General features: G+C 36.8%; 3 protein-coding genes and 4 non-coding genes across 11 annotated transcripts; 1 reads left to right on the top strand and 6 right to left on the bottom strand.

The window, feature by feature from the left end:
* Positions 1-1,463: 1,463 nt before the first annotated feature.
* Positions 1,464-1,511, bottom strand: F58B6.7. The gene has a single exon (NR_052063.1). It is a non-coding gene; the product is annotated as an Unclassified non-coding RNA F58B6.7 (non-coding RNA).
* F58B6.9 lies at positions 1,464-1,511 on the top strand. Its single transcript, NR_052064.1, has one exon. It is a non-coding gene; the product is annotated as an Unclassified non-coding RNA F58B6.9 (non-coding RNA).
* Positions 1,512-2,865: 1,354 nt separating this feature from the next.
* F58B6.8 lies at positions 2,866-2,921 on the bottom strand. The gene has a single exon (NR_052062.1). It is a non-coding gene; the product is annotated as an Unclassified non-coding RNA F58B6.8 (non-coding RNA).
* Positions 2,922-2,993: 72 nt separating this feature from the next.
* On the bottom strand, positions 2,994-3,047 carry F58B6.6. The gene has a single exon (NR_052061.1). It is a non-coding gene; the product is annotated as an Unclassified non-coding RNA F58B6.6 (non-coding RNA).
* A 4,566-nt stretch (positions 3,048-7,613) lies between these two features.
* On the bottom strand, positions 7,614-21,301 carry par-2 (RING-type domain-containing protein; the record flags this gene model as incomplete). Of its 5 annotated transcripts, none has more annotated exons than NM_001420606.1 (11): positions 7,614-7,987; positions 8,322-8,468; positions 9,819-9,950; positions 10,005-10,067; positions 10,999-11,139; positions 14,131-14,911; positions 18,235-18,359; positions 18,563-18,634; positions 19,565-19,702; positions 20,980-21,063; positions 21,177-21,301. In NM_001420606.1, the coding sequence occupies 11 exons, from the start codon at positions 21,285-21,287 to the stop codon at positions 7,895-7,897; spliced, it is 1,887 nt and encodes a 628-aa protein (NP_001407525.1). The 5 variants fall into 5 exon arrangements, with proteins under 5 accessions (NP_001407525.1, NP_001407527.1, NP_001022630.2 ...); NM_001420609.1 differs by having other exon boundaries at positions 7,691-7,987; positions 21,177-21,294; NM_001027459.7 differs by lacking the exon at positions 19,565-19,702 and having other exon boundaries at positions 7,706-7,987; positions 21,177-21,295.
* On the bottom strand, positions 16,085-16,537 carry F58B6.11 (uncharacterized protein; the record flags this gene model as incomplete). Its single annotated transcript, NM_001420608.1, has 1 exon — positions 16,085-16,537. One exon carries the CDS (start codon positions 16,535-16,537, stop codon positions 16,085-16,087), a length of 453 nt encoding a protein of 150 aa, NP_001407524.1.
* Positions 21,302-21,395: 94 nt separating the features above from the next.
* On the bottom strand, positions 21,396-21,795 carry kbp-4 (KNL (kinetochore null) Binding Protein). Its single transcript, NM_064929.8, has 2 exons — positions 21,587-21,795; positions 21,396-21,541 (listed from the first exon to the last, which is right to left on the bottom strand). The coding sequence occupies exons 1-2, from the start codon at positions 21,774-21,776 to the stop codon at positions 21,438-21,440; spliced, it is 294 nt and encodes a 97-aa protein (NP_497330.2). The 5' UTR covers positions 21,777-21,795; the 3' UTR covers positions 21,396-21,437.
* Between the last annotated feature and the right edge of the window lie 402 nt (positions 21,796-22,197).

Raw genomic sequence — 22,197 nt, 5'->3', positions numbered from 1 at the left:
TTTGTTAACAGGGAAAACGTGCAGAATTTTAAGAACTATGAGATGTATTTATTAAGATTTTAAAAGATATTATTTTCAAAAGAGTTATGCGCCTTTAAATAAGATCGAGCACTCTCGACCATTTTGAGTAGGCTCGCCCAGCTTTAAAGGCGCATTACTTCGCGGAAAAAAATTTTGGCCAAAAGTTGCAAACTGAGAGACTGTGCAAAATTTCAAACACTATGACTTGTATCTATTTTTATTATTTTAATTTATTAAAAAACAAAATTTTCTAAGGAGTTATGCCTTTTTAAAGAAGCAAGCGCAATGTAGAGTAACTGGCACACCAATTTTTGAAAACGTAAAATGAGCAACTGCCAATCATCATTCCAATGCAATATTCGATGGCTTAACACCTCATTAAAACTCTAGTGTATGTGTCAATTAGAAACTAGTTAGGTGGTAAGCCGCGAAAAAGTTTAGAAAGATCAAATAAAAAGTTGCCCCATGACAAGATTTGTTTGAACAGAGGGGGTGTACTATCGATATAAAAGATATTATACAGTTGTTGTGGAAGACTCTCGAGTGGGGCTCATTAGCATATTCAATATTCACACACACAATAGAGATACACAAGAGGGGAGTGAGTACAAATAAAGATGATATAGCAGCCAGCGGGAGATCAAAAATGCGAAATCTGTGGTCGTTGCGCGATATCCCCCCCAGGTAAACAGACTGGAGGTACTTGGGTGAGGATGATGATATCCGGGATATTAACTGGATTGGTTGAGGGGGGGGGGGGGGGTAGGTTTTTGATAAGATGTGCTAAGGATGATAGAGGGTGTTAAACAAAAATCTGTCATGACGACACAGACAAATGTTGTTTTAAATTTTATAGATATTGGTACAAATCTCAGTATTTGACTCTAGCTTCTTGCCCAAGTTTGGCCCTAAAATTATTAACTTGGGCAAAAGTTGGAGATGTTGGGGGGCCCAACTCTTGCCAAACTTTGGCTTCAAACTGGGGTAGAATTTTGTTTGTTTGGCAAGTTTGGCAAGAGTTGGGCAAAACTTGAGTTAAACTTTGATTTTTCCCAAATCCAAGTTTTGCCAAAGTCTTGCCCAACTCTTCTGATCCAAGTTAATATTGTTTGGGCCAAACTTGAGCAAGAAGCTAGAGCCGAACTCGGTACAAAATGGTACAAAAAATGTATTTTAATACATTTTGCAACATTACTTGAATAACTTTACAAATCGACCAAAAGCATCAAAAATTTTTTGGATTTTTTTTTTTTGGTTTTTCGAAAATTTCAATTTTTTTTTAGTCCAAAATTTTTTTTGGTCCCAGCCCCGCCTAAGCATAAGCCTCAGCCAAAGCCTAAGCCTAAGCCTAGAGCTAAGCCTAAACAGGAACCCCCTGAAAAATAAAAAAAACCAGAAAATCCTAAGCCTAAATAGCGTCGCTAACGCTCGCCACTGACGCCAAGCCTCAGGGAAACCCTGAGCCTAAGCTTAAGCCTAAGCCTAAGCCTGAGCCTGAGCCCGAACCTGAGCCTAAGCCTAATCCTAATCAATTTTTTGAAAAGTGAAATTTCGTGAAAAATGTGTCATCGTAGACTGCTCAAGTGAGTCCGTTTTAATAAAAATTCCCTCAAAACGTAGTGGAATGTTTTTCAACTAGAATGACCGCACAGCTGCAGGCCACCTGCTTTTAACGCCTAGGCGTACTGGTCAGAAAAATTGGGTAACGTGTCGGAAAATGGACGGAAAAAAGGAGAAGAAGGAGAAGCCGCCGTCGCATCTATTGAATCATATTTGTTTGTTGAATTCATATATAAACATTAATATGACGATATTATTATATCATTGGAATATTGTACAACAACCCCAAAAATTTATGATGCATCCCGTAACCGGCCGAGGAGGCTTGAAGAAGAAAATTCAGGAAAAAATTGGAATTTGACATGGGAAATGGCTCACAAAGTTGTTGGAAAAGGGTTTTTTGGCCCAAAATGTTCCAAAATTACCAAATTTTGTAATGAGACATTCTGAAAATGTCCCAAAAAAAGTGATGGCCTCTCAAAGTTTTGGAAAAAATAGACCATTTTTTACAAAACTTTGAGCGGCCGTAACTTTTTTTTTTGTGAATTTTTCAGAATGTCTCATTACGAAATTTGGTAATTTTGGAACATTTTGGAACATTTTTTCAGCCCAAAAAAGCAAAGTTTCTCAATTTTCGATAAGCCGATATTGACATGGAAAATGGCTCACAGGTGCTAGCTAGCTTGGCTTGAAATTGGCTTGAAATTTTGGGCCGTTTTCAATTTTCAAGAAAACTACGACGCAGGAATAAAACGAGGTAGGAGTACGAAGAAGAAGACGAAGAAGAAGAAGAACCATAAAAGCGGAAGAATGCACTATTCGAATGGGGCGGCGGGAAAAGACAATCGAGTAGTTGGGGAGGGAATAGTAAGCAAATATATATATGAATGAATCATCTTTATGAACATGAACGAGTACGGTTTTGGAGGCGAATTTTTTGCAGATTTTTGGCGTAAAAATAGGCTTTTTTAGGCCAGAAATCTGAGCATTCAGATAAAAAGGCAAGGGTAGAGTTAGCTTATTTTTGCCACTTCGTACTGAAATATACGATAATATTTACCTTTAGCTATTTAGCTACTAGCTAGGAAAAAAATGGAAAAATAATTCATTTGGTTATACATTCGGCCAATTTCGGAGATTTTGGCAGCACAAAATTGGATGTAGGAAATTTTAGTATTCGGAAATTAACAATTAGGTTATCGAAAATATTTTACGACGACAATTGGGATTAGGCTAAACCTTAGCCTAAGCCTAAGCCTAAGCCTAATCCAAAACCTAAACCTACGCCTAAGCCTGAGCCTAAGCCTAAGCCTCAGCCTCAGCCTATGCTTAAGCCTAAGGGTAAACCTAATCCGAAGCTTAAGTCTAAGTCTAAGCCTATGCTTTACCTTAAGCCTAAGCTTAAGCCTGAGCCTGAGCCTAAGCCTGAGCCTAAGCCTGAGCCTAAGCCTAAGCCTAAGCCTGAGCCTGAGCCTAAGTCTAAGCCCAAGCCTACGCCTGAGCCAGCCTAAGCCTCAGCATCAGCCTAAGCTTAAGCCTAAGGCTAAACCTAATCAGAAGCTTAAGTCTAAGTCTAAGCCTATGCTTTGCCTTAAGCCTTAAACCTAGCCCTACGCCTAAGCCTGAGCCTGAGCCTGAGCAACCAGAAAATAAAATTTGAGCAGTTTTTTAGAACCAAAATGTGATTTTCGATTTTTTGAACAAAACTGAATGTCCGATAACTTTTAACAGTGAAATCTTAACTTTTTTGAAATCTTTTTTGGACTAAAGCTGGAATTTCTGAACATTTCAGAAACTCCGAAGCCAAAAATTTGAATTTAGGCAAATTACTGAAACTGGGCAATAAAACCAAAAATTTCGGCAATTTTTACAGCCAAAAATTAGATTTTCTGCAATTTTTAGTTTCTTTACAACCAAAATTTGAAATTTTGGCCTTTTTCAATACGGCTAGAGGCTTGCAAGTTTTTGGAGAAGTTAAGAAAAACCCCGGCTTCACCAAATTTATTAGTTGAAAGTTTACATAAGAGAATGTGCGAAAAAGTGAAAAGTGTTCTCACACCTCCAAAACTATCCGTTTTCCTCCCTACACGGAATCAAACATAAATCATTAGTTTGGATTAGATAACTGCCAAAACGGTGTGGAGGAGAGGTTATCCTGACCTCACATCTTCCAAGTTTTATGACTTTACACGTGTGCAATGAAGGTTGTAGAATTGATGACTAGTAATGTACATAATTTCAAAAAAGTAATGCTTTTGAACTTTGAAACCTTTTTTTGGAAAATCAATTTTTTTTTGACCAATTTTCGGCAACCGAAAGTTGGAATTTTGGCATTTTTCGGCAATTTTTGGAAATTTTCAGCAACTTTGGGCACTCCAAAACTCAAAGTTTTGGAAATTTTTTTGAAAATTGGCCACACTTTGTAATTATTGGCAAATAATTACGCAGAAGCCTAAGCCTAACCCAATACACGCATTTCTTTTTTTTTTCGATTTTTGGTAATTTTCGACAACTTTTCAGCAACTAAAAATTAAAATTTTGGGAAATGCCCACAATTCGGTTTTCTTTTTGCAATTTGGCAACCGAAATGGAATTTTTGGCAATTATCTGCAACTGGACAATGTATTTCGGCATTTTTTGGGAAATTAGGCAACCAAGAAATTGGAATATTGGCAATTTTCAACAAAAGGTAAGAAAAAAAAGTAAGTAGATAGCGGTAGGCATCAGATTTGCAGGGTTTTATGGGGTGACGATGTGTCGGCAAAAAAAGGCAAAAATGTACCAAGTTTGCTGCTAATAATTCAAATAAATTGTGTTCTGGGAAGTAGTAGGAGTGCAGGTGGCCTGGATGTACCAAATTTCCCGTCTTGCCCGTTGAAGAGCAGCGCCGACCGGTTAAATTTTACAATATGTACAAAAAACGCTGAAATTTTAATTTTTGTTGCTGAAAATTGCCGAAATTGCCAAAAACCTGCTGAAAACTGTGAAAACTTCCAAAAGTTAGCGAAAATTGGTGTTAATTTCTTCCCAAAAGGTAAAAAGTTTCATTCTTAACTATTTCTTAAAATTCAAAATGATATGAAATTACACATTTTACGCAGATTTCAAATATATACTTTGTTTTTCTATACTTCAATTCCCCGCAAAGTTACACCGCCTAGAAGTTTCCTAGTCCCGTTGGGTCTCCTTGCGCGGTAATTCTACAAAATTTGGCAGCTTGACACGTTCTCCCGATATTTTTTGTTAAAATTTTAAGGCACAATATAGAAAAATGTTTTCTGTACCTGAAAATAATTTTTACTTGACTTGAAACAACTGAACAATTTATTAAAAATTGTGTGAGTTTGAAAATTTATTAAAAAAAAAAATTTTTTTTCGAAAATTTTTATTTTTTAAATAAATTTTTTAGCTGTTTCAAGTAAAATAAAGTTTATTTTCAGATACAAAAAATATTTTTCTATATTGTGTCACCAAATTTCGACAAAAAATATTGGGAGAACATGTCAAGCTGCCATATTTTGTAGAATTACCGCGCAGGGAGACCCAACGGGACTAGGAAACGTCTAGGCGGTGTAACTTTGCGGGGAATGGAAGTATAGAAAAAAAAAGTATATATTTGAAATCAGCGGAAAATGTGCAATATTATATTGTTTTGAATTTTTAAAAATAGTCAAGAATGAAAGTTTTTACCTTTTGGAAAGAAATGGTCTAACTTTTGGCAGTTTAAAACAGGTTTTCGGCAATTTCGGCAATTTTTAGTAACCAAAAATTAGAATTTCAACGTTTTTTGGAATTTCCCAGCAACTAGGATATTCATAAATGCAAATTTTATTAATTTTCAGAAAAACTCGGCCCTAGGAACTGGGCAACCAAAAATTCAGAATTCCGACTATTTTTTTTTTTTAGTTTTTCAGCTTTTTCAGATCATATCTTTGTTCTTTTTTAAGATATCAAAAAAATTTCAACTACAAAACTATAGAAAAAAGGTTAACAAATATTTTACCAGTTGAACATTTTTCGATAAAATCAAAGATAACCGAGATATAAGCCTAATGTAAGCTCCAAAAAAGTATCGAAGCACCATGTCTCTTTGGCAGCTCATATCTTGGCCCATTTTTAAGATATCAAAAAATGTTGAACTGCAATATTATAGAACAAGATTTAAGGAATATTTTATCAGTTGAAATTTTTTTGAAAAAATCAAAAGTAACAGAGATATAGCCCGACAAAGTGTAAGGAATTTTTTAAAAAAATGAAAAAAATAACAAAAATTAATCAAAAAGTTATAAGAAAGCTATAAAAAGTAAGCGGGGCGCTTCATGTGTTCCGAAATTTCAACAACAAACCGTCTTTTAGGAGGAAATCCAAAAAAGATCATAATCTCGCGCGCGCGCGGGGGCCCAAATTCCCGGACAATCGGTGTCCGAAATCTGAAGACAATACGACGCCCGACTACGGGGCCTACGCACTTTCACCTTTTTCAAATGCTTCTCCCTCTATTTCTGCAAAAACCGTTTTTGTCGTGGGGTTTTGACGAAATTTGGTCGAATTTTAGTCGAAAGTTTGTCGAAAGTTGGACCGAAAGTTGGTTGAAAATTGGACCGAAATTTGGTCGAAAATTGGTTGCAAATTGGCCGTAAGTAGGTTGAAAATTGGACCAAAATTAGCAAAAGCTGCCGGAATTTTGGTCGAAAATTTGCCGAAAATTAGTCGAAAATTGGTCGAAAAGTGGTCGAAAGTAGCCAAATTTGGCCGAAAGTTAGTAGAAAGATAGGGTCGAAAATCGCCGAAAGTTGACCAAAAACTGTCGAAATTTCGTCGAAATTTGCCAAAAGTAGATCGAAAATTAATCGAAAATTGGTCGAATATCAGCCAAAAATCGCCGAAAGTTGGCCGAAAATTGGGCCAAAACTGGCAAAAGCTGCCGGAATTTTGGTCGAAAATTTGCCGAAAATTAGTCGAAAAGTGGTCGAAAGTAGCCAAATTTGGCCGAAAGTTAGTAGAAAGATAGGGTCGAAAATCGCCGAAAGTTGACCAAAAACTGTCGAAATTTCTTCGAAATTTGCCAAAAGTAGATCGAAAATTAATCGAAAATTGGTCGAATATCAGCCAAAAATCGCCGAAAGTTGGCCAAAAATTGGGCCAAAACTGGCAAAAGCTGCCGGAATTTTGGTCGAAAATTTGCCGAAAATTAGTCGAAAAGTGGTCGAAAGTAGCCAAATTTGGCCGAAAGTTAGTAGAAAGATAGGGTCGAAAATCGCCGAAAGTTGACCAAAAACTGTCGAAATTTCGTCGAAATTTGCCAAAAGTAGATCGAAAATTAATCGAAAATTGGTCGAATATCAGCCAAAAATCGCCGAAAGTTGGCCAAAAATTGGGCCAAAACTGGCAAAAGCTGCCGGAATTTTGGTCGAAAATTTGCCGAAAATTAGTAGAAAATTGGTTGAATATCAGCCAAAAATCGCCGAAAGTTGGCCGAAAATTGGGCCAAAACTGGCAAAAGCTGCCAGAATTTTGGTCGAAAATTTGCCGAAAATTAGTCGAAAATTGGTCGAAAAGTGGTCGAAAGTAGCCAAATTTGGCCGAAAGTTAGTAGAAAGATAGGGTCGAAAATCGCCGAAAGTTGACCAAAAATTGTCGAAATTTGCCAAAAGTAGATCGAAAATTAGTCGAAAATTGACAAAATTTCTTTAAATTTGGCCGATAGTTAGTCAAAAGTTATCGAAAATTGGTCGAAAATTGTCGAAATTCGGGCAAAAGCTGCCGGAATTCGGTCGAAAATTAGTCGAAATGTTCAATTTTGGTTGCCGAAAGATAGTCGAAAATTGGTCGAAAATTGGCCGAAAAATAGCCGAAAATTGGGCCAAAATTGCCAAAAGCTGCCGGAATTTTGGTCGAAATTGGGCCGAAAACTAGTCGAAATTAGTCGATAAATGGCCAAAAATTTGTCGAAAGTTGCCGAAAATTGGGCAAAACTTCACGAAAATTGGCCAAAATTTGGCCGAAAATTAGAAAAAAAATCGCCAAAAAAATCTAGTAATACAATCAATTTTATCTCTAATTTTAAAGGCGCACACACACAGACAGAAAAAATAACGTGAAAAATGGGGTCGTGGTGGCTAAAACTACCGTAGTACAAAAAAAATGCTTAAAATTCGTGGGGGAGGCGCGAAAAATCAATTAAAAAAATATATAAATAGGAAGAAAAAAATCGATAAATATCATAAATAAAAATAGAAATAGAATAGAATATTTAAACACATTTTCTTTGCGTGGGCGGGGCTGCGGGGTACTGTAGTGCTACCGTAATCCTCTATGACGGTGATGATGACGTGGCAATGGGTGATGACGTGGGAGTTTGAGGATTACGGGCGGTCGTTACACGTTCACAAATTGAGAGGAGCATCTGCAAAAAATTGGGAAATTTTTGAGTGAAAAATCGATATTTTATCGAATTTTTGAGTGGAAAATTGGAAATTTATCGATTTTTTGGGTCAAAAATCGATAATTTATTAATTTCTTAATAGAAAAAGCGAAAATTTATCGATTTTTTAGAGTGGAAAATTGATAATTTATTGATTTTTTCATGGCAAAATCGGTATTTTATCGATTTTCCGGCAAAAATCGATCTTTTCAATGAAAAAGCCTGTAATTTCTTGATTTCCCATCAATTTTTCCCGTTTTTTCACTGAAAAATATCGATTTTTTCCATTTTTTCGGCGGCCGGCCGTCGACGAAACCTCTTCCACGACTCCTTTATCCAGTTGATTAGCACACACATCACGAATCGGTATCGTTTTCATCGTAGTTTCGAGTGCATTTGCAGAAAGTACACGTGTTTGGCCTGAAGCCTCCGATGGGACGTTCATAAGCATTTCACATTGCACCTAAAATTCGAAGAAAGTGAAAAATTCAAACTTTTCATCAATTTTTGGCCTAAAAACCTCAAAAAATCGATAAAATACGTGAATTTTCAAATTTTTCATCAATTTTTGGCCTAAAAATCTCAAAAAATCGATAAAAACGTGGATTTTTGCCGATTTTTGAATAGATTATCATTAGGGCGCACTTTCATCATAGAAATTTTCAATTTTGTGAAATTTCTGGTTTTTGGAGTTAAATTGACTGAAATTTGGCGAGTTTCAGCCATTTTTTCTCTAAAATTTCAAATAGTCGCCAAAAAAAACCTTTAAAAATTCAAAAATTCGAACATCACCGGAAACTTCGAATTTTTGAATTTTTAAAGGTTTTTTTTTGGCGATTATTTGAAATTTTTGAGGTAAAAATCGCTCAAACTCGCCAAAATTCAGCCACTTTCACTCCAAAAACCAGAAAATTCACAAAATTGAAAATTTCTATGATGAAAGTGCGCTCCAATGAGAATTTGTTCAAAAGTGGCTAAAACCCAAGTTTCCATGGTGGAAAACCGTATTTTCCAGGATTTTCTAGATAAAATTTGGATTTTTCATCAATTTTTAGCCTAAAAACCTCAAAAAATCGATGAAAACCTTGGATTTAGCCAATTTTTGAGGAGATTATCATTAGGGCGCACTTACACTACAGAAATGTTCGAATTTTCTAATTTTTTAGGGGTTTTGAGGGTGAAAATGTCTAAAATTATAGGATTTTTGAAATTCAGTTCAAAATTCGCAAAAATTCAGTCATTTTCACTCAAAAACCGAAAAATTGGAAAATTCCTGTGATGAAAGTGCGCTCTATTGATAATTTTCTTGAAAATTGGCTAAAATCCACGTTTTCATGGTTTTTTAAGGTTTTCCGGCTGCAAATTGATGAAAATTTCGAAAATTCGCTCTTTTTTCTTTAAAAACCAGAAAATTATTATTTTTCAGGCTTGTAGGCCTGAAAATCAGTTTTAGGCCGATGTTTTCAGATTTTTAGGCCTAAAAATCAGTTTTAAGCCGATCATTTTTTCAGGCTTTCAGGCCTAAAATTCAGTTTTCAACCGATTTTTTTTCAAATTTTTAGGCCTAAAATTCAATTTTAAGCCTATTTTTTCAGGCTTTTAGGCCTAAAATTCAATTTTAAGCCTATTTTTTTTTCAGATTTTTAGGCTTAAAAATCAGTTTAAGTCGTTTTTTTTTCAGATTTTTAGGCCTAAAATTAAGTTTTAAGCCGATCATTTTCAGATTTTTAGGCCTAAAAATTCAGTTTTCAACCGATTTTTTCAGATTTTTAGGCCCCAAAAATTTAGTTTTAATCCGAGCTTCCAGCCATACATGAATGTGCTGAGCATGTTTCATATTTCGATGAATCTGATGAGCCGACAGTATTGAAGCCGGGTTCCGGGTGTCGACGAGTAGGTAGGCAGCGTCACAGGCGTCCATATATGCCTGCGGAAGATTCGAATTCTGCAAAAAATGCGATTTTTCCCGTGAAAATCAATGGGAAATTTTGAGCCAAACATCATATTCCGGATCGATAATGTCCAGCACGTATTCCATGTCAGTCTCGTCGTTGTTGAGCACCTAAATTACAAGTTTTTTGGCGAAAAAATGAAAATTTGGGCAGAGGTTCCCCGGGAAAGTGGTCAAATGTGCTCGGTGAGCAATTAAAAGTCGAAAAATTCCAAATTTTGGCAGTTTTTAATGCAAAAATTTGAAATTTTCAACCTAAAATCACCGATAGAGCACATTTGCCACGGAGTTTTTTTTTAATGATCAGAAAATCGGAAATGTTGAGAGTTTTCCGAAATTTTTAGTGAATTTCGAATTTTTCCAATAAAATTACGCAATATTTCAAACACTTTTCATGAATTATCGGTGGGGCGCACTTTCTTACCCAGAAAATTAGAATTTTCAGTGTGTTTTTCTACTTTTAAGCCAAAAATCCAGTTTTCATCCCCCTTTTTCGAATTTTTGGTGATTTTTAGCCCTAAAAATGCAGTTTTCGACCAATACGAAATGAAATTGAAATTTTACAAAATTTTGTCGAATTTTTTCTAAAAATCAAAATTTGGGCAGAGGTTTCCCGGGAAAGTGGTCAAATGTGCTCCTGTGAGCAATTTCGGGTGGAAAATTCCAAATTTTTGCAGTTTTTAATGCGAAAATTTGGAATTTTCACACCAAAATCACCGATAGAGCACATTTGCCACGGAAAATTGAATTTTAATCTGAGAGTTTAGCACTGTTTTGCGAGAAAAACTGAAAATTTTGCAGTTTTCTGAGTAAAATTGGTTAATTTTTTCAGGATTTTCCTTCGGAATTCTCGACCTAAAATCGCCGATAGAGCACATTTGCCAGTTATTCGAAATGGGCCACACCCCTTTAATGGCTCCGTACATTTTTGGGCGTATTATGCGTATTTTTACTCTAAATTAGTGATTTTTTTTCGTAGAAAACTAGATTTTTCCACTTTTCTACAGTAACCCAGTATTTCTACAGTAACCCAGTACAATACCATCGAAACGATGTGCGGAAGACGGTTATCTCCCTCCGGGAACGGCATCATTCCGATTCCAGCGAGCCGATATCGCTCGGCGATCGGAATTATGCGAATACGGTCGGTGCCCTCCAGGAATAGTTGACGAATCGCGCGAACCTGTAAAAAGTTGGAGTGGTGGCCGAGGTTTTCAAAAATGGCCGAAAAATTTGAAAATTTGGGCAGAGGTTCCCCGGGAAAGTGGTCAAATGTGCTCCCGGTGAGCAATTAAAAGCCGAAAAAGTCCAAATTTTCGCAGTTTTTATTGCAAAAATTTGGAATTTTCAGCCCAAAATCACCGATAGAGCACTTTTGCCACGAAATTTCAAATTTTTAAACGAATGGTGGCCGAGTTTTGCGAAAAACTCGGCCACGTAGCTATTTGAGGTGGAAAAATCCAAATTTTTTGGAATTTTCAACCCAAAATCGCTTTTAGAGAACAATTGAAGTCTAATGAACAGTGGCCGAGTTTTTTCGCGGCCACGTAGGTAAAATAAGTGGTTTTGTCAAAAAATTGGGCAGAGGTTCTCCGGGAAAGTGGCCAAATGTGCTCGGTGAGCAATTCGGGGTGGAAAATTCCAAATTTTCATGTAAAAATTTGCAATGTTCATCCCAAAGCCGATAGAGCACATTTGCCACGGAAATGCAAATTTTTGAATGGATGGTGGCCGAGTTTTCTAAAAACTCGGCCACATAGCTATTTGGAGTGGAAAATTCCAAATTTTTCGAATTTTCAACCCAAAATCGCATTTAGAGCCCAATGCATAGTGGCCGAATTTTTTCGCGGCCAAGTAGACAAAATAAGCGGTTTCTTCAAAATTTGGGCAGAGGTTCCCCAGGAAAGTGGTCAAATGTGCTCGGTGAGCAATTAAAAGCCGAAAAAGTCCAAATTTTCGCAGTTTTTATTGCAAAAATTTGGAATTTTCGGCCCAAAATCACCGATAGAGCACATTTGCCACGGAAGTTTCAATTTTTGAATGGATGGTGGCCGAGTTTTCTAAAAACTCGGCCACATAGCTATTTGGAGTGGAAAATTCCAAATTTTTCGAATTTTCAACCCAAAATCGCATTTAGAGCCCAATGCATAGTGGCCGAATTTTTTCGCGGCCAAGTAGACAAAATAAGCGGTTTCTTCAAAATTTGGGCAGAGGTTCCCCAGGAAAGTGGTCAAATGTGCTCGGTGAGCAATTAAAAGCCGAAAAAGTCCAAATTTTCGCAGTTTTTATTGCAAAAATTTGGAATTTTCGGCCCAAAATCACCGATAGAGCACATTTGCCACGGAAGTTTCAATTTTTGAATGGATGGTGGCCGAGTTTTCTAAAAACTCGGCCACATAGCTATTTGGAGTGGAAAATTCCAAATTTTTAGAATTTTCAACCCAAAATCGCATTTAGAGCCCAATGCATAGTGGCCGAATTTTTTCGCGGCCAAGTAGACAAAATAAGCGGTTTCTTCAAAATTTGGGCAGAGGTTCCCCAGGAAAGTGGTCAAATGTGCTCGGTGAGCAATTAAAAGCCGAAAAAGTCCAAATTTTCGCAGTTTTTATTGCAAAAATTTGGAATTTTCGGCCCAAAATCACCGATAGAGCACATTTGCCACGGAAGTTTCAATTTTTGAATGGATGGTGGCCGAGTTTTCTAAAAACTCGGCCACATAGCTATTTGGAGTGGAAAATTCCAAATTTTTAGAATTTTCAACCCAAAATCGCATTTAGAGCCCAATGCATAGTGGCCGAATTTTTTCGCGGCCAAGTAGACAAAATAAGCGGTTTCTTCAAAATTTGGGCAGAGGTTCCCCAGGAAAGTGGTCAAATGTGCTCGGTGAGCAATTAAAAGCCGAAAAAGTCCAAATTTTCGCAGTTTTTATTGCAAAAATTTGGAATTTTCGGCCCAAAATCACCGATAGAGCACATTTGCCACGGAAGTTTCAATTTTTGAATGGATGGTGGCCGAGTTTTCTAAAAACTCGGCCACATAGCTATTTGGAGTGGAAAATTCCAAATTTTTAGAATTTTCAACCCAAAATCGCATTTAGAGCCCAATGCATAGTGGCCGAATTTTTTCGCGGCCAAGTAGACAAAATAAGCGGTTTCTTCAAAATTTGGGCAGAGGTTCCCCAGGAAAGTGGTCAAATGTGCTCGGTGAGCAATTAAAAGCCGAAAAAGTCCAAATTTTCGCAGTTTTTATTGCAAAAATTTGGAATTTTCGGCCCAAAATCACCGATAGAGCACATTTGCCACGGAAGTTTCAATTTTTGAATGGATGGTGGCCGAGTTTTCTAAAAACTCGGCCACATAGCTATTTGGAGTGGAAAATTCCAAATTTTTCGAATTTTCAACCCAAAATCGCATTTAGAGCCCAATGCATAGTGGCCGAATTTTTTCGCGGCCAAGTAGACAAAATAAGCGGTTTCTTCAAAATTTGGGCAGAGGTTCCCCAGGAAAGTGGTCAAATGTGCTCGGTGAGCAATTAAAAGCCGAAAAAGTCCAAATTTTCGCAGTTTTTATTGCAAAAATTTGGAATTTTCGGCCCAAAATCACCGATAGAGCACATTTGCCACGGAAGTTTCAATTTTTGAATGGATGGTGGCCGAGTTTTCTAAAAACTCGGCCACATAGCTATTTGGAGTGGAAAATTCCAAATTTTTAGAATTTTCAACCCAAAATCGCATTTAGAGCCCAATGCATAGTGGCCGAATTTTTTCGCGGCCAAGTAGACAAAATAAGCGGTTTCTTCAAAATTTGGGCAGAGGTTCCCCAGGAAAGTGGTCAAATGTGCTCGGTGAGCAATTAAAAGCCGAAAAAGTCCAAATTTTCGCAGTTTTTATTGCAAAAATTTGGAATTTTCGGCCCAAAATCACCGATAGAGCACATTTGCCACGGAAGTTTCAATTTTTGAATGGATGGTGGCCGAGTTTTCTAAAAACTCGGCCACATAGCTATTTGGAGTGGAAAATTCCAAATTTTTAGAATTTTCAACCCAAAATCGCATTTAGAGCACAATTGCCACGAAATTGCAAATTTTAGAACGAACGGCGGCCGAATTTTCTCAAAACTCGGCCACATAGCTATTCGGGGCGGAAAAATCCGAATTTTTCGGAAATTTCCCTTACAAAAGTGGTTTTTCCGGCTCCAGAGTGTCCAAAAACGACGAGCGTAATCTCACAGCCCGATGCGACACGCTCAAACTTCCGGCCTATTCCAGTATAATAGCCGAGAGCCGAGAACTTTGACAATTGCAACGGCTCATCATATTCCGGATCGTCGTGCTCATTTTCGAGCCGAACAAATGAGATTGTGGTGTGGTGGTGGCTCCGTTCGTCAGTGGTGCTGGGCGATTGGCTCAGCAGCTGGACGGCCGCTGGCGACACTTTTGACACCTTTTTCGGCATGAAAAGCCGCTTCCAGAGCGATCTTATGCTGGATTTGGTCGGCTTCTCTGGGAGCAAATGCTCCACGTCTCCTTCTGGAACATCATGGTGCTCCGTGGGGTGCTCAGGGATCTGAGCAAAAACTCGGAAGCTCTTTTGCTCTTTGCCGGAGCTTTTCGAGCGAAACGCGTTGAGTGATCTACGAAGGAACGAGTTGCGCTTCAGCTTTGTCCCGTCGGACTCGTCATCGATTTTCGACGAATTTCCAGTGGAAATCTGCGAACTTTCAGCAAAACTTTGTGCACTGGTGGTGGCGGCGGTGAAGCGTTCCGAACGTCGGCCGAATCCATTTCGGCGGAAATTTCCGCCGGCGAGCACCAGAGAATCGTCTCGGTGGTGGTGACTGTTATGGAATCCTGGAGGTGAGAGCGAGTGGTTCAGCGGCTCCGGCGGGATTTTCAGAGAACTTTTGGCGGGACGAGCACTTGGCGACAGTGGGCGACGGCGGTGTGGGGTGATTGGGCTGAAAAAATAAAGATTTTGATGGGAAAATTGAAAATTTGGGCAGAGGTTCCCCGGGAAAGTGGTCAAATGTGCTCGGTGAGCAATTTTGAAGCCAAAAATTCCAAATTTTTGCATTTTTTAACGCAAAAATTTGGAATCTTCACCTCAAAATCACCGATAGAGCACATTTGCCACGGAAGTTTAAATTTCTGTATGAATTGTGGCCGAGTTTTACCAAAACTCGGCCACATAGCTATTTAGAGTGGAAAATTCCAATATTTTGGGAATATTCAACTTGAAATCGCTATTGAAGCACACTTGAAGTTTAATGTACAGTGGCCGAGTTTTTTCGCGGCCACGTAAGTAAAACTTCCTTAAAACGTACTTTTGGCAAAAATTGGGCAGCGGTTCACCGGGAAAGTGGTCAAACGGCTTGGTGAGCAATTTTGGAGCTAAAAATTCCAAATTTTTGCAGTTTTTAATGCAAAAATGCGAATTTTCAGCCCAAAATCGCCGATCGAAAGCACATTTGCCACTTATATGGATTTAAATTATATTATTTGGATTTTTTCAGTGAATTTCGGATTTTTTCGTGCAAAAATTATTCAAAATAATTTATGGTTTTTCGATAAATTATTGAAATTTTACAATATTTTCCATTTTTGGACCAAAATTGGGCCAAAAATGGAACTTTGTGAAAAATTTGAATTTTCATCCAAAAAACACCAATAGAGCGCATTTACCCCTCTCTAAGCGAAAAATCTGAAAGTTCAAATTTTCCGGCTTCTTGTGGGTACTGTAGCTCCGGCTAGGGCGCTTAAAATACTGGGAATGGCCGCAATTCTAGATTTGACTGAAAATTTGAATTTTTCACAGAAAATTCATTAAAAAAATCAATTTTCTGGTCAAAATCAGAGTTTTCCAATTTAATAAGCCAAAGTTTCCGCTTAAAACATGGGAAAATTCAAAAAAAAACTCCAAATTTCCTCGAAATCAGAGGTTTTTCGCTCAAAAAATGGCAACTTCTTTGAAATTTGTGGGAAAATTTCAGTTTTTCTGGAATTTTCGACTTTCCACCACTCAGCTTCTTCTTGAGCTCTTTAAATTCCGATTTTTCTGCTCAAAAACTAAAAATCTTTGAAAAAATCATTTATTCCTCCGAAAAAATCGCAAAATCGCAATTTAACATAATTTAATATCCACTACATCCCTCTCCATGATCGAACTCTTCGTCACGATCTTCATTCCGATCCTCCATCTGATCCTCCTCCACCTCCTCCTCAACCTTCCTGCGTCTCTTCTTCTGCACCAATGTCTCTGTCACCACTTTGTCTGTCCGACGCTTCCGATCATTCTCTCGCTTCCGACGCTTCCAATCCTCCACCGCATGCCTACACTGCATCTCGATGCTCCAGAAGAATCGAACCTCTTCCATCAGTGTCTCAGTCTTTTCGGCCCGATCCTTCTCCCGGGAGATTCTGGCGATTCGAACGGATTTCCAGACGAGTTGCTTCTGCTTTTCCAGCATTTCCTCCAACATTCGGTCACTTTCTACCGAACTTTCGCGAAGATCCACGTATTTTTGCTGGTTAAACGACTTCATCACTTCGCTCGCCTCGTCGATTGTGTATCGCTTGTGAGACATTGGGGGTTTTCTGGAAATTTTCAGAAATGACGGAGGAAAAAGGGGCGAAAATGGCATAAAATCCATGAAAATCGGCGGAAATCGGTGAAAAATTGAGAAAATTCGAGGAAGTTGTGAAAAAATCGGCAAAAAATTGCTCCAAATTGAGCAGAAATTCGGGGAAAGCCAGGAAATCGAGGATATTATCGGAAAACGAGCCATTTCCTGGAAATTTTCAGAAAAGACGGGAGGAAAATGCGAAAATTCGAAGAAAAGGGGCGAAATTGAGTGAAAATAGCGAAAAAATGACTGAAAATCGGAGAAATTCACCGGAAAATGTGGGTAAAAAGAGCAAAAGTTTATCAGAAATGGTGGAGATTGTCGGAAAAGCGGCGGAAAATCGAGAAAATTGTCAAAAATTCAATAGAATCCAGAAAATCGTGGTGGAAAATTGCTCCAAATTGAGCACAATTTCGGGAAAAGCCTGAAGGGTGGAGGAATTATCGGAAAAATATAGGAAATTGGCGGAAAATTGGTCAAAAATTGGTGCGAAAACGACAAAATTGTAGAAAAAAGTCTCTCAAATCAATGAAAATTGGCAGAAAATTGTTCCAACTTGAGCTGGAAACTGGGGGAAAAGCCAAGGAAATACAGGAAATTTGAGCAAAAATTGAGCAAAAACTGCCGAATTGCAGAGAAATGTCACAAATCCAAGAAAATCGGCGAAAATCCATGAAAAACGATGAAAAATGCTCCAAACTGACCGAAAAAATCCGAGGAACTGGCGAAAAACTTGAAAAATACCAAAATTAGAGTGAAAAATTGGCTGAAATCCTGGAAAAAACTCGAAAATATCACTAAAAAAACAAAAAAATGTGTAAAATAATCATAAAAGAGGTTAAAAATCGCGTTTTCCGTCGAAAATTAGCATTTTTCGGGGGTAAAATCGATATTTTTAACCAAAAAAGGCTACGAAACGGGTGCACCATGACACCAATTATCGATTTTTTAAAACGCGCGTTTTAATTGGGCGAAAATTGAATTTTAAACTCAAATTTTCAGGTTTTTGACCGAAAAATCGGATTTTTCCGCAATTTTTATAGTTTTTTTCCCGAAAAATCAAATTTTTGAACAGAATTTCAGATTTTTAGCAGGAAAAATTAGGAAAATCACATTTTTCTATGAGATTTACTCTTTTTTCGCTGAAAAATTAGGTTTTTTTCAGAGAAAATCGCATTTTTTGGTTGAAAAATTGAGTTTTAAGCTCAAAAATTGAGGTTTTTGACTGAAAAATCGAATTTTTCTGCAATTTTTACAGTTTTCATTAGAAATGTTAGCATTTTTCGCAAAAATTTGATTTTTAATTGGATTTTTTTTTTATTTTTTCTCCAATTTGTTGGGTTTAAAGTGGATTTTTCTCCGGAAAAATCAGGAAATTTACATTTTTCTCTGAGATTTACTCATTTATAGTTGAAAAATTAGGTTTTTTTCAGGGAAAATCACATTTTTACAGGGAAAAATTGAGTTTTAAGCTCAAAAATTGAGGTTTTTGACTGAAAAATCGAATTTTTCTGCATTTTTTTCGCTTTTTTTAACTGAAAAATTGACTTTTTTGGCTGAAAATCGAAGATTTTTACTGAAATTCAGCGATTTTTCCATATTTTTAGCTGAAATTTCCAGATTTTCAGCCTTTTTTCAGCTCTTTTCCAGCCATCTACCTCGAGCAAATCGTTGGGCCCGCAATTGAGAAGAATAAGCGTCGTTTAGACCGTTGTGACAGGCTTCTCGTCATTTTTTGAGCCGGAATTTCCTCCGAAATTGGTGGTGTTGGCGCTTTTTGGAGCTGAAAATAGTGAAAAATCCGGGTTTTTAGGGGGTAAAAATTGGGAAAATCGGGGGTTTTTAAGCTTTAAAAAAAGTGGAAAACCACGATTTTTCAACTGAAAATGGTGAAAAAACCCGACTTTTGGGGTCAAAAACACCTAATTTTCATGATTTTTTCACTCAAAAACCCTGAAAATTCGCATTTTCCTGCAAAAACTCAACCTTTTCCTCACAAATGAACAAATCGTCGTAGCTGCTCTCGATATTCTCCTGGTTTTTCAATTTTCGGACCATCTGAAACGAAAATTCGTTGAATGTTTTGGTATTTTTCTGCGAAAAAATGCAAAAATTTGAGATTTTAGCTAGAAAATTGGGTTTTTGAGCTAAAAATTGCAAAAATTTTGGATTTTTAACTGAAAAATCGGGATTTTGAGATTAAAACTGGGTTTTCAAGGTAAAAATTGCAAAAAATTGATATTTTTGCAAGAAAATCGCAATTTTTTTTGACTAAAATTAAGTTTTTCGGCGAAAAAATGCAAAAATTTGGGATTTTTAGCTGGAAAATCGGGATTTTGAGATTAAAATTGAGTTTTTCTGCGAAAAATGCGAAAAATAGCTTCAAAATCAAAATTTTCAGGGCTTCCAACAGATTTTTACCCTGAAAATGGAGAATTTTAACCCAAAAATTCATAATTTTTTAGGTTTTCCTATGAAAAAGTTTATTTTTAGGTCAAAATTCCGGTTTTTCAGTGTAAAAACCAACGAAAATCAAGAAATTTTAGATGTAAAAGTCAACATTTTTCTGAATTTTCGGCAAGATTTTCAAGGAAAAATCGGATTTTTGACCGAAAATGCATAATTTATAAGTTGAAAAATGTATTTTTGTGGTTTTTTTGGCTGAAAAATATCAAGTTTTCCACGGGAAAATGTGATTTTTAAGTCAAAATCTCGGCCTTTAAGGCTAAAAACTTTCGAAAATTGAATTTTAAGCCAAAACTATGCTTTTTATGGCTGAAAATGCAATTTTTAGTCACAAAATTCAAAATTTTGAGGAAAAAATCGGGTTTTTAAGCGTATTTTTGTAGTTTTTGCCGTGAAAAATCGTTTTTTCGGACTAAAATTAGAGTTTTTTGGCTGACAAATGCGATTTTAAGGTAAAAATCCACGGTTTTCCGGGGTAAAAACTGTCGAAAAATCCGAATTTCGCATCAAAATCCGTCGTACATTATCAAGTGTAATGCTGGGAATCATCGCTGCAAATGGTCCAACGTCGAGTTTACAGATTACACAGGCTCTCGTATCACGTGTATGTCGTTCGATGCACGGCTCACAGTACGAGTGCCCACATGTTACCATTACGGGCTGAAAATTTGGAAAAATTGGCTGAAAATTGTAAAAATTAGGGTAGAAATGGGGTTTTTCGGCTGAAAATCGAAAAAATCGGCGGAAAACTGGGATTTTTGACATAAAAATTGGAAAAATCCGGGAAAATTGATGGTTTTTGGGCTAAAAATCGGAAAACTCCGCTGAAAAACTGGGGTTTCTTGAGCTAAAAATCTGGGAAAATGGGTGATTTTTGAGATGAAAAACGTAAAAAAACGGGAGAAAACTGTGTAGTTTTTGGGCTAAAAATTGTAAAAATCCTGAGAAACCGAGATTTTTGGGTTAAAAATCGGGAAAATCCTGGGAAAAATCGGTGATTTTTGAGCTAAAAATTGTGTAAAAATCGGCAGAAATCGGTGTGATTTTTGGGTTAAAATTGTAAAAATCCGGAAAAATTTGGATTTTTCGGCTGAAAATTGAAAAAAATCTTAAAATATTGAAGTTTTTTGAGCAAAAAATTGGAAAAATCTGGAAAAATGGGAGGTTTTTGAGCTGAAAATCGAAAAAAATCGGTTATTTTTGAGCTAAAATCAGAAAAATCCGAAAAAAATCGGTTATTTTTGAGCTAAAATCAGAAAAATCCGAAAAAATTGGGGTTTTTTGGGCTAAAAATTGTAAAAGTCCGGAAAAATTGTGGGTTTCGAGCTAAAAATCGTTAAAATATGGGAAAAACTGGAGTTTTTTGGCTAAAAACCGAAAAAATCCGGCAAAATTGGGGTTTTTAGGGCTAAAAATCGGAAAAATCCAAAATTTTAAGCTAAAATCTGTAAAAATCCGAGAAAAACTGGGGTTTCTGAGCTGAAAATCGAAAAAAATCTGAAAAATTGTGGTTTTTAAGCTAAAAACTGTAAAAATCCGAGAAAAACTGGGGTTTTTGTGCTGAAAATCTTAAAAATCCAAAGTTTTTAGTCTAAAAATCGTAAAAATCGGCAAAAAACTGTAAAAATCCGAGAAAATCTGTGATTATTATGCTAAAAATCGGAAAAAATGCGGTTTTCTAGCTAAAAATCCCCAAAAAATCGTGATTTTTGGCTGAAAATCTGGAAAAATGGGCAAAAACAAGACAATTTTCGGAATTTCAAGTTTTTATGAGAAAATTTCGCATTTTTCCCCGATTTTTCACATTTATAGCTGGAAAAAGACGAAAATTGCACATTTTTGGGTCAAAAATGGGTAAAATTAAGCGATTTTTAATGGAAAATCCGCCATTTTTCACGCAATTTTTCTTGAAATCCTCGGTATTTCCATGTTCTAACCCTGTCGAAAAGCTGATCACACAGTGGACAGAGGAGTTCCGAGCTCAAATCGCGTCGAACCGGCTGTTGAACGTCGTTGATGCACTGAAAATTGTGTTTTTAGGCGGTTTCCAGGGCGAAAAACACGATTTTCTGCTTATTTTCCAGCAAAAAATGCGTTTTTTCGATTTTTTTCGCCGCTAAAAATCCGATTTTACCGCTGTAGAAGTAGTTGCGTTGGACTCCAGCAGACGTGGCGATGAGTTGGCAATCGATAAATCGCTCTGCGAAGCCCGTATTTGAGCGGATGAAGTGTCTAAATCCGTCATTTTTGGGCTGAAAATGAGGATTTTGAGCCTGAAAAATCATTGAAAAACGCTGAAAAATAAGTATAAAATGCATGAAAAGTACAGAAAACTGGGAAAAACAACGGGGTTAAGGAATACAGAACTTTATATGTACAGAAATAATGAAAATTGTTAGAAAATTTCCTCGGCGACCTTCTTCAGCTCATCCTGAAACTCTTTTTGAAGAGAAAACGCGAATTCCTTGACTTTATACTGCTCCTGGAGGTCTTCGAGTTCTAGGAAATGGGAAAATTATTGTGAAAATTCACTAAATTTCTCACGTTTTTCCACCAATTTTCGCTTCTCGAGCGTCTCCTCCAGCTTCCGATCGGCCTCGTCCATTTCCTTGTTAATTATCTGCAGTTTGGAGGCGCAAACTTCTTGGAGATCCGAAAAATCTTGGGTTTTCGGCAGTTTTTCGACTTTTACCGCGAGAACTTCGTTGATCATGTCGTCGATTGATTTTTGCATTTTTTTTGATTGCTGAAAACTGATAAAAATTTGGAAAAATTATAAAAAACAAAAAAAATAAAAATAAAAAACACGAAAAACGTTTAAAAATTAAAAAAACAAAAAAACAAATTTCAAACAAATCCATTTTCGCGCCATCGGGTCTCACCACGACAGGCACTTGGCATCGTGCCAAGTGCAAGTGCGCTCCATCGCTCTCTTTTCCGAAAGAGCGTCTCGTGCAACGACATCTGACATTTTCGAAGGGAAATTTATTGATTTTTCGGCAAATTTTTGGGTTTTAAGGTGAAAAATCTATTTAAAAGTGTTAAAAAATTAACTTAAAATGGGGAAAATACCCTGAAAAATCGAGTTTTTTATCTTTTATCCTTAAAAACGTAAATTTCCCAACAAAAAAAAAATTATCCTGCATTTTCCCTTC

Source organism: Caenorhabditis elegans, chromosome III (assembly GCF_000002985.6).
Source record: "Caenorhabditis elegans chromosome III".
NCBI classification, from domain to species: domain Eukaryota; kingdom Metazoa; phylum Nematoda; class Chromadorea; order Rhabditida; family Rhabditidae; genus Caenorhabditis; species Caenorhabditis elegans.
The sequence above is the reverse complement of the archived record's forward strand: the minus strand, read 5'-3'. Positions and strand labels throughout refer to the sequence as shown.

Bases quoted from the DNA above. Each gene is read 5' to 3' on its own strand.
- kbp-4 (NM_064929.8), bottom strand. From the start codon at position 21,776: ATGCAAAAATCAATCGACGACATGATCAACGAAGTTCTCGCGGTAAAA. The intron at 21,542-21,586 runs GTGAGAAATTTA...CCCATTTCCTAG, and splicing joins GCGAAAATTGGTGGAAAAAC to AACTCGAAGACCTCCAGGAG.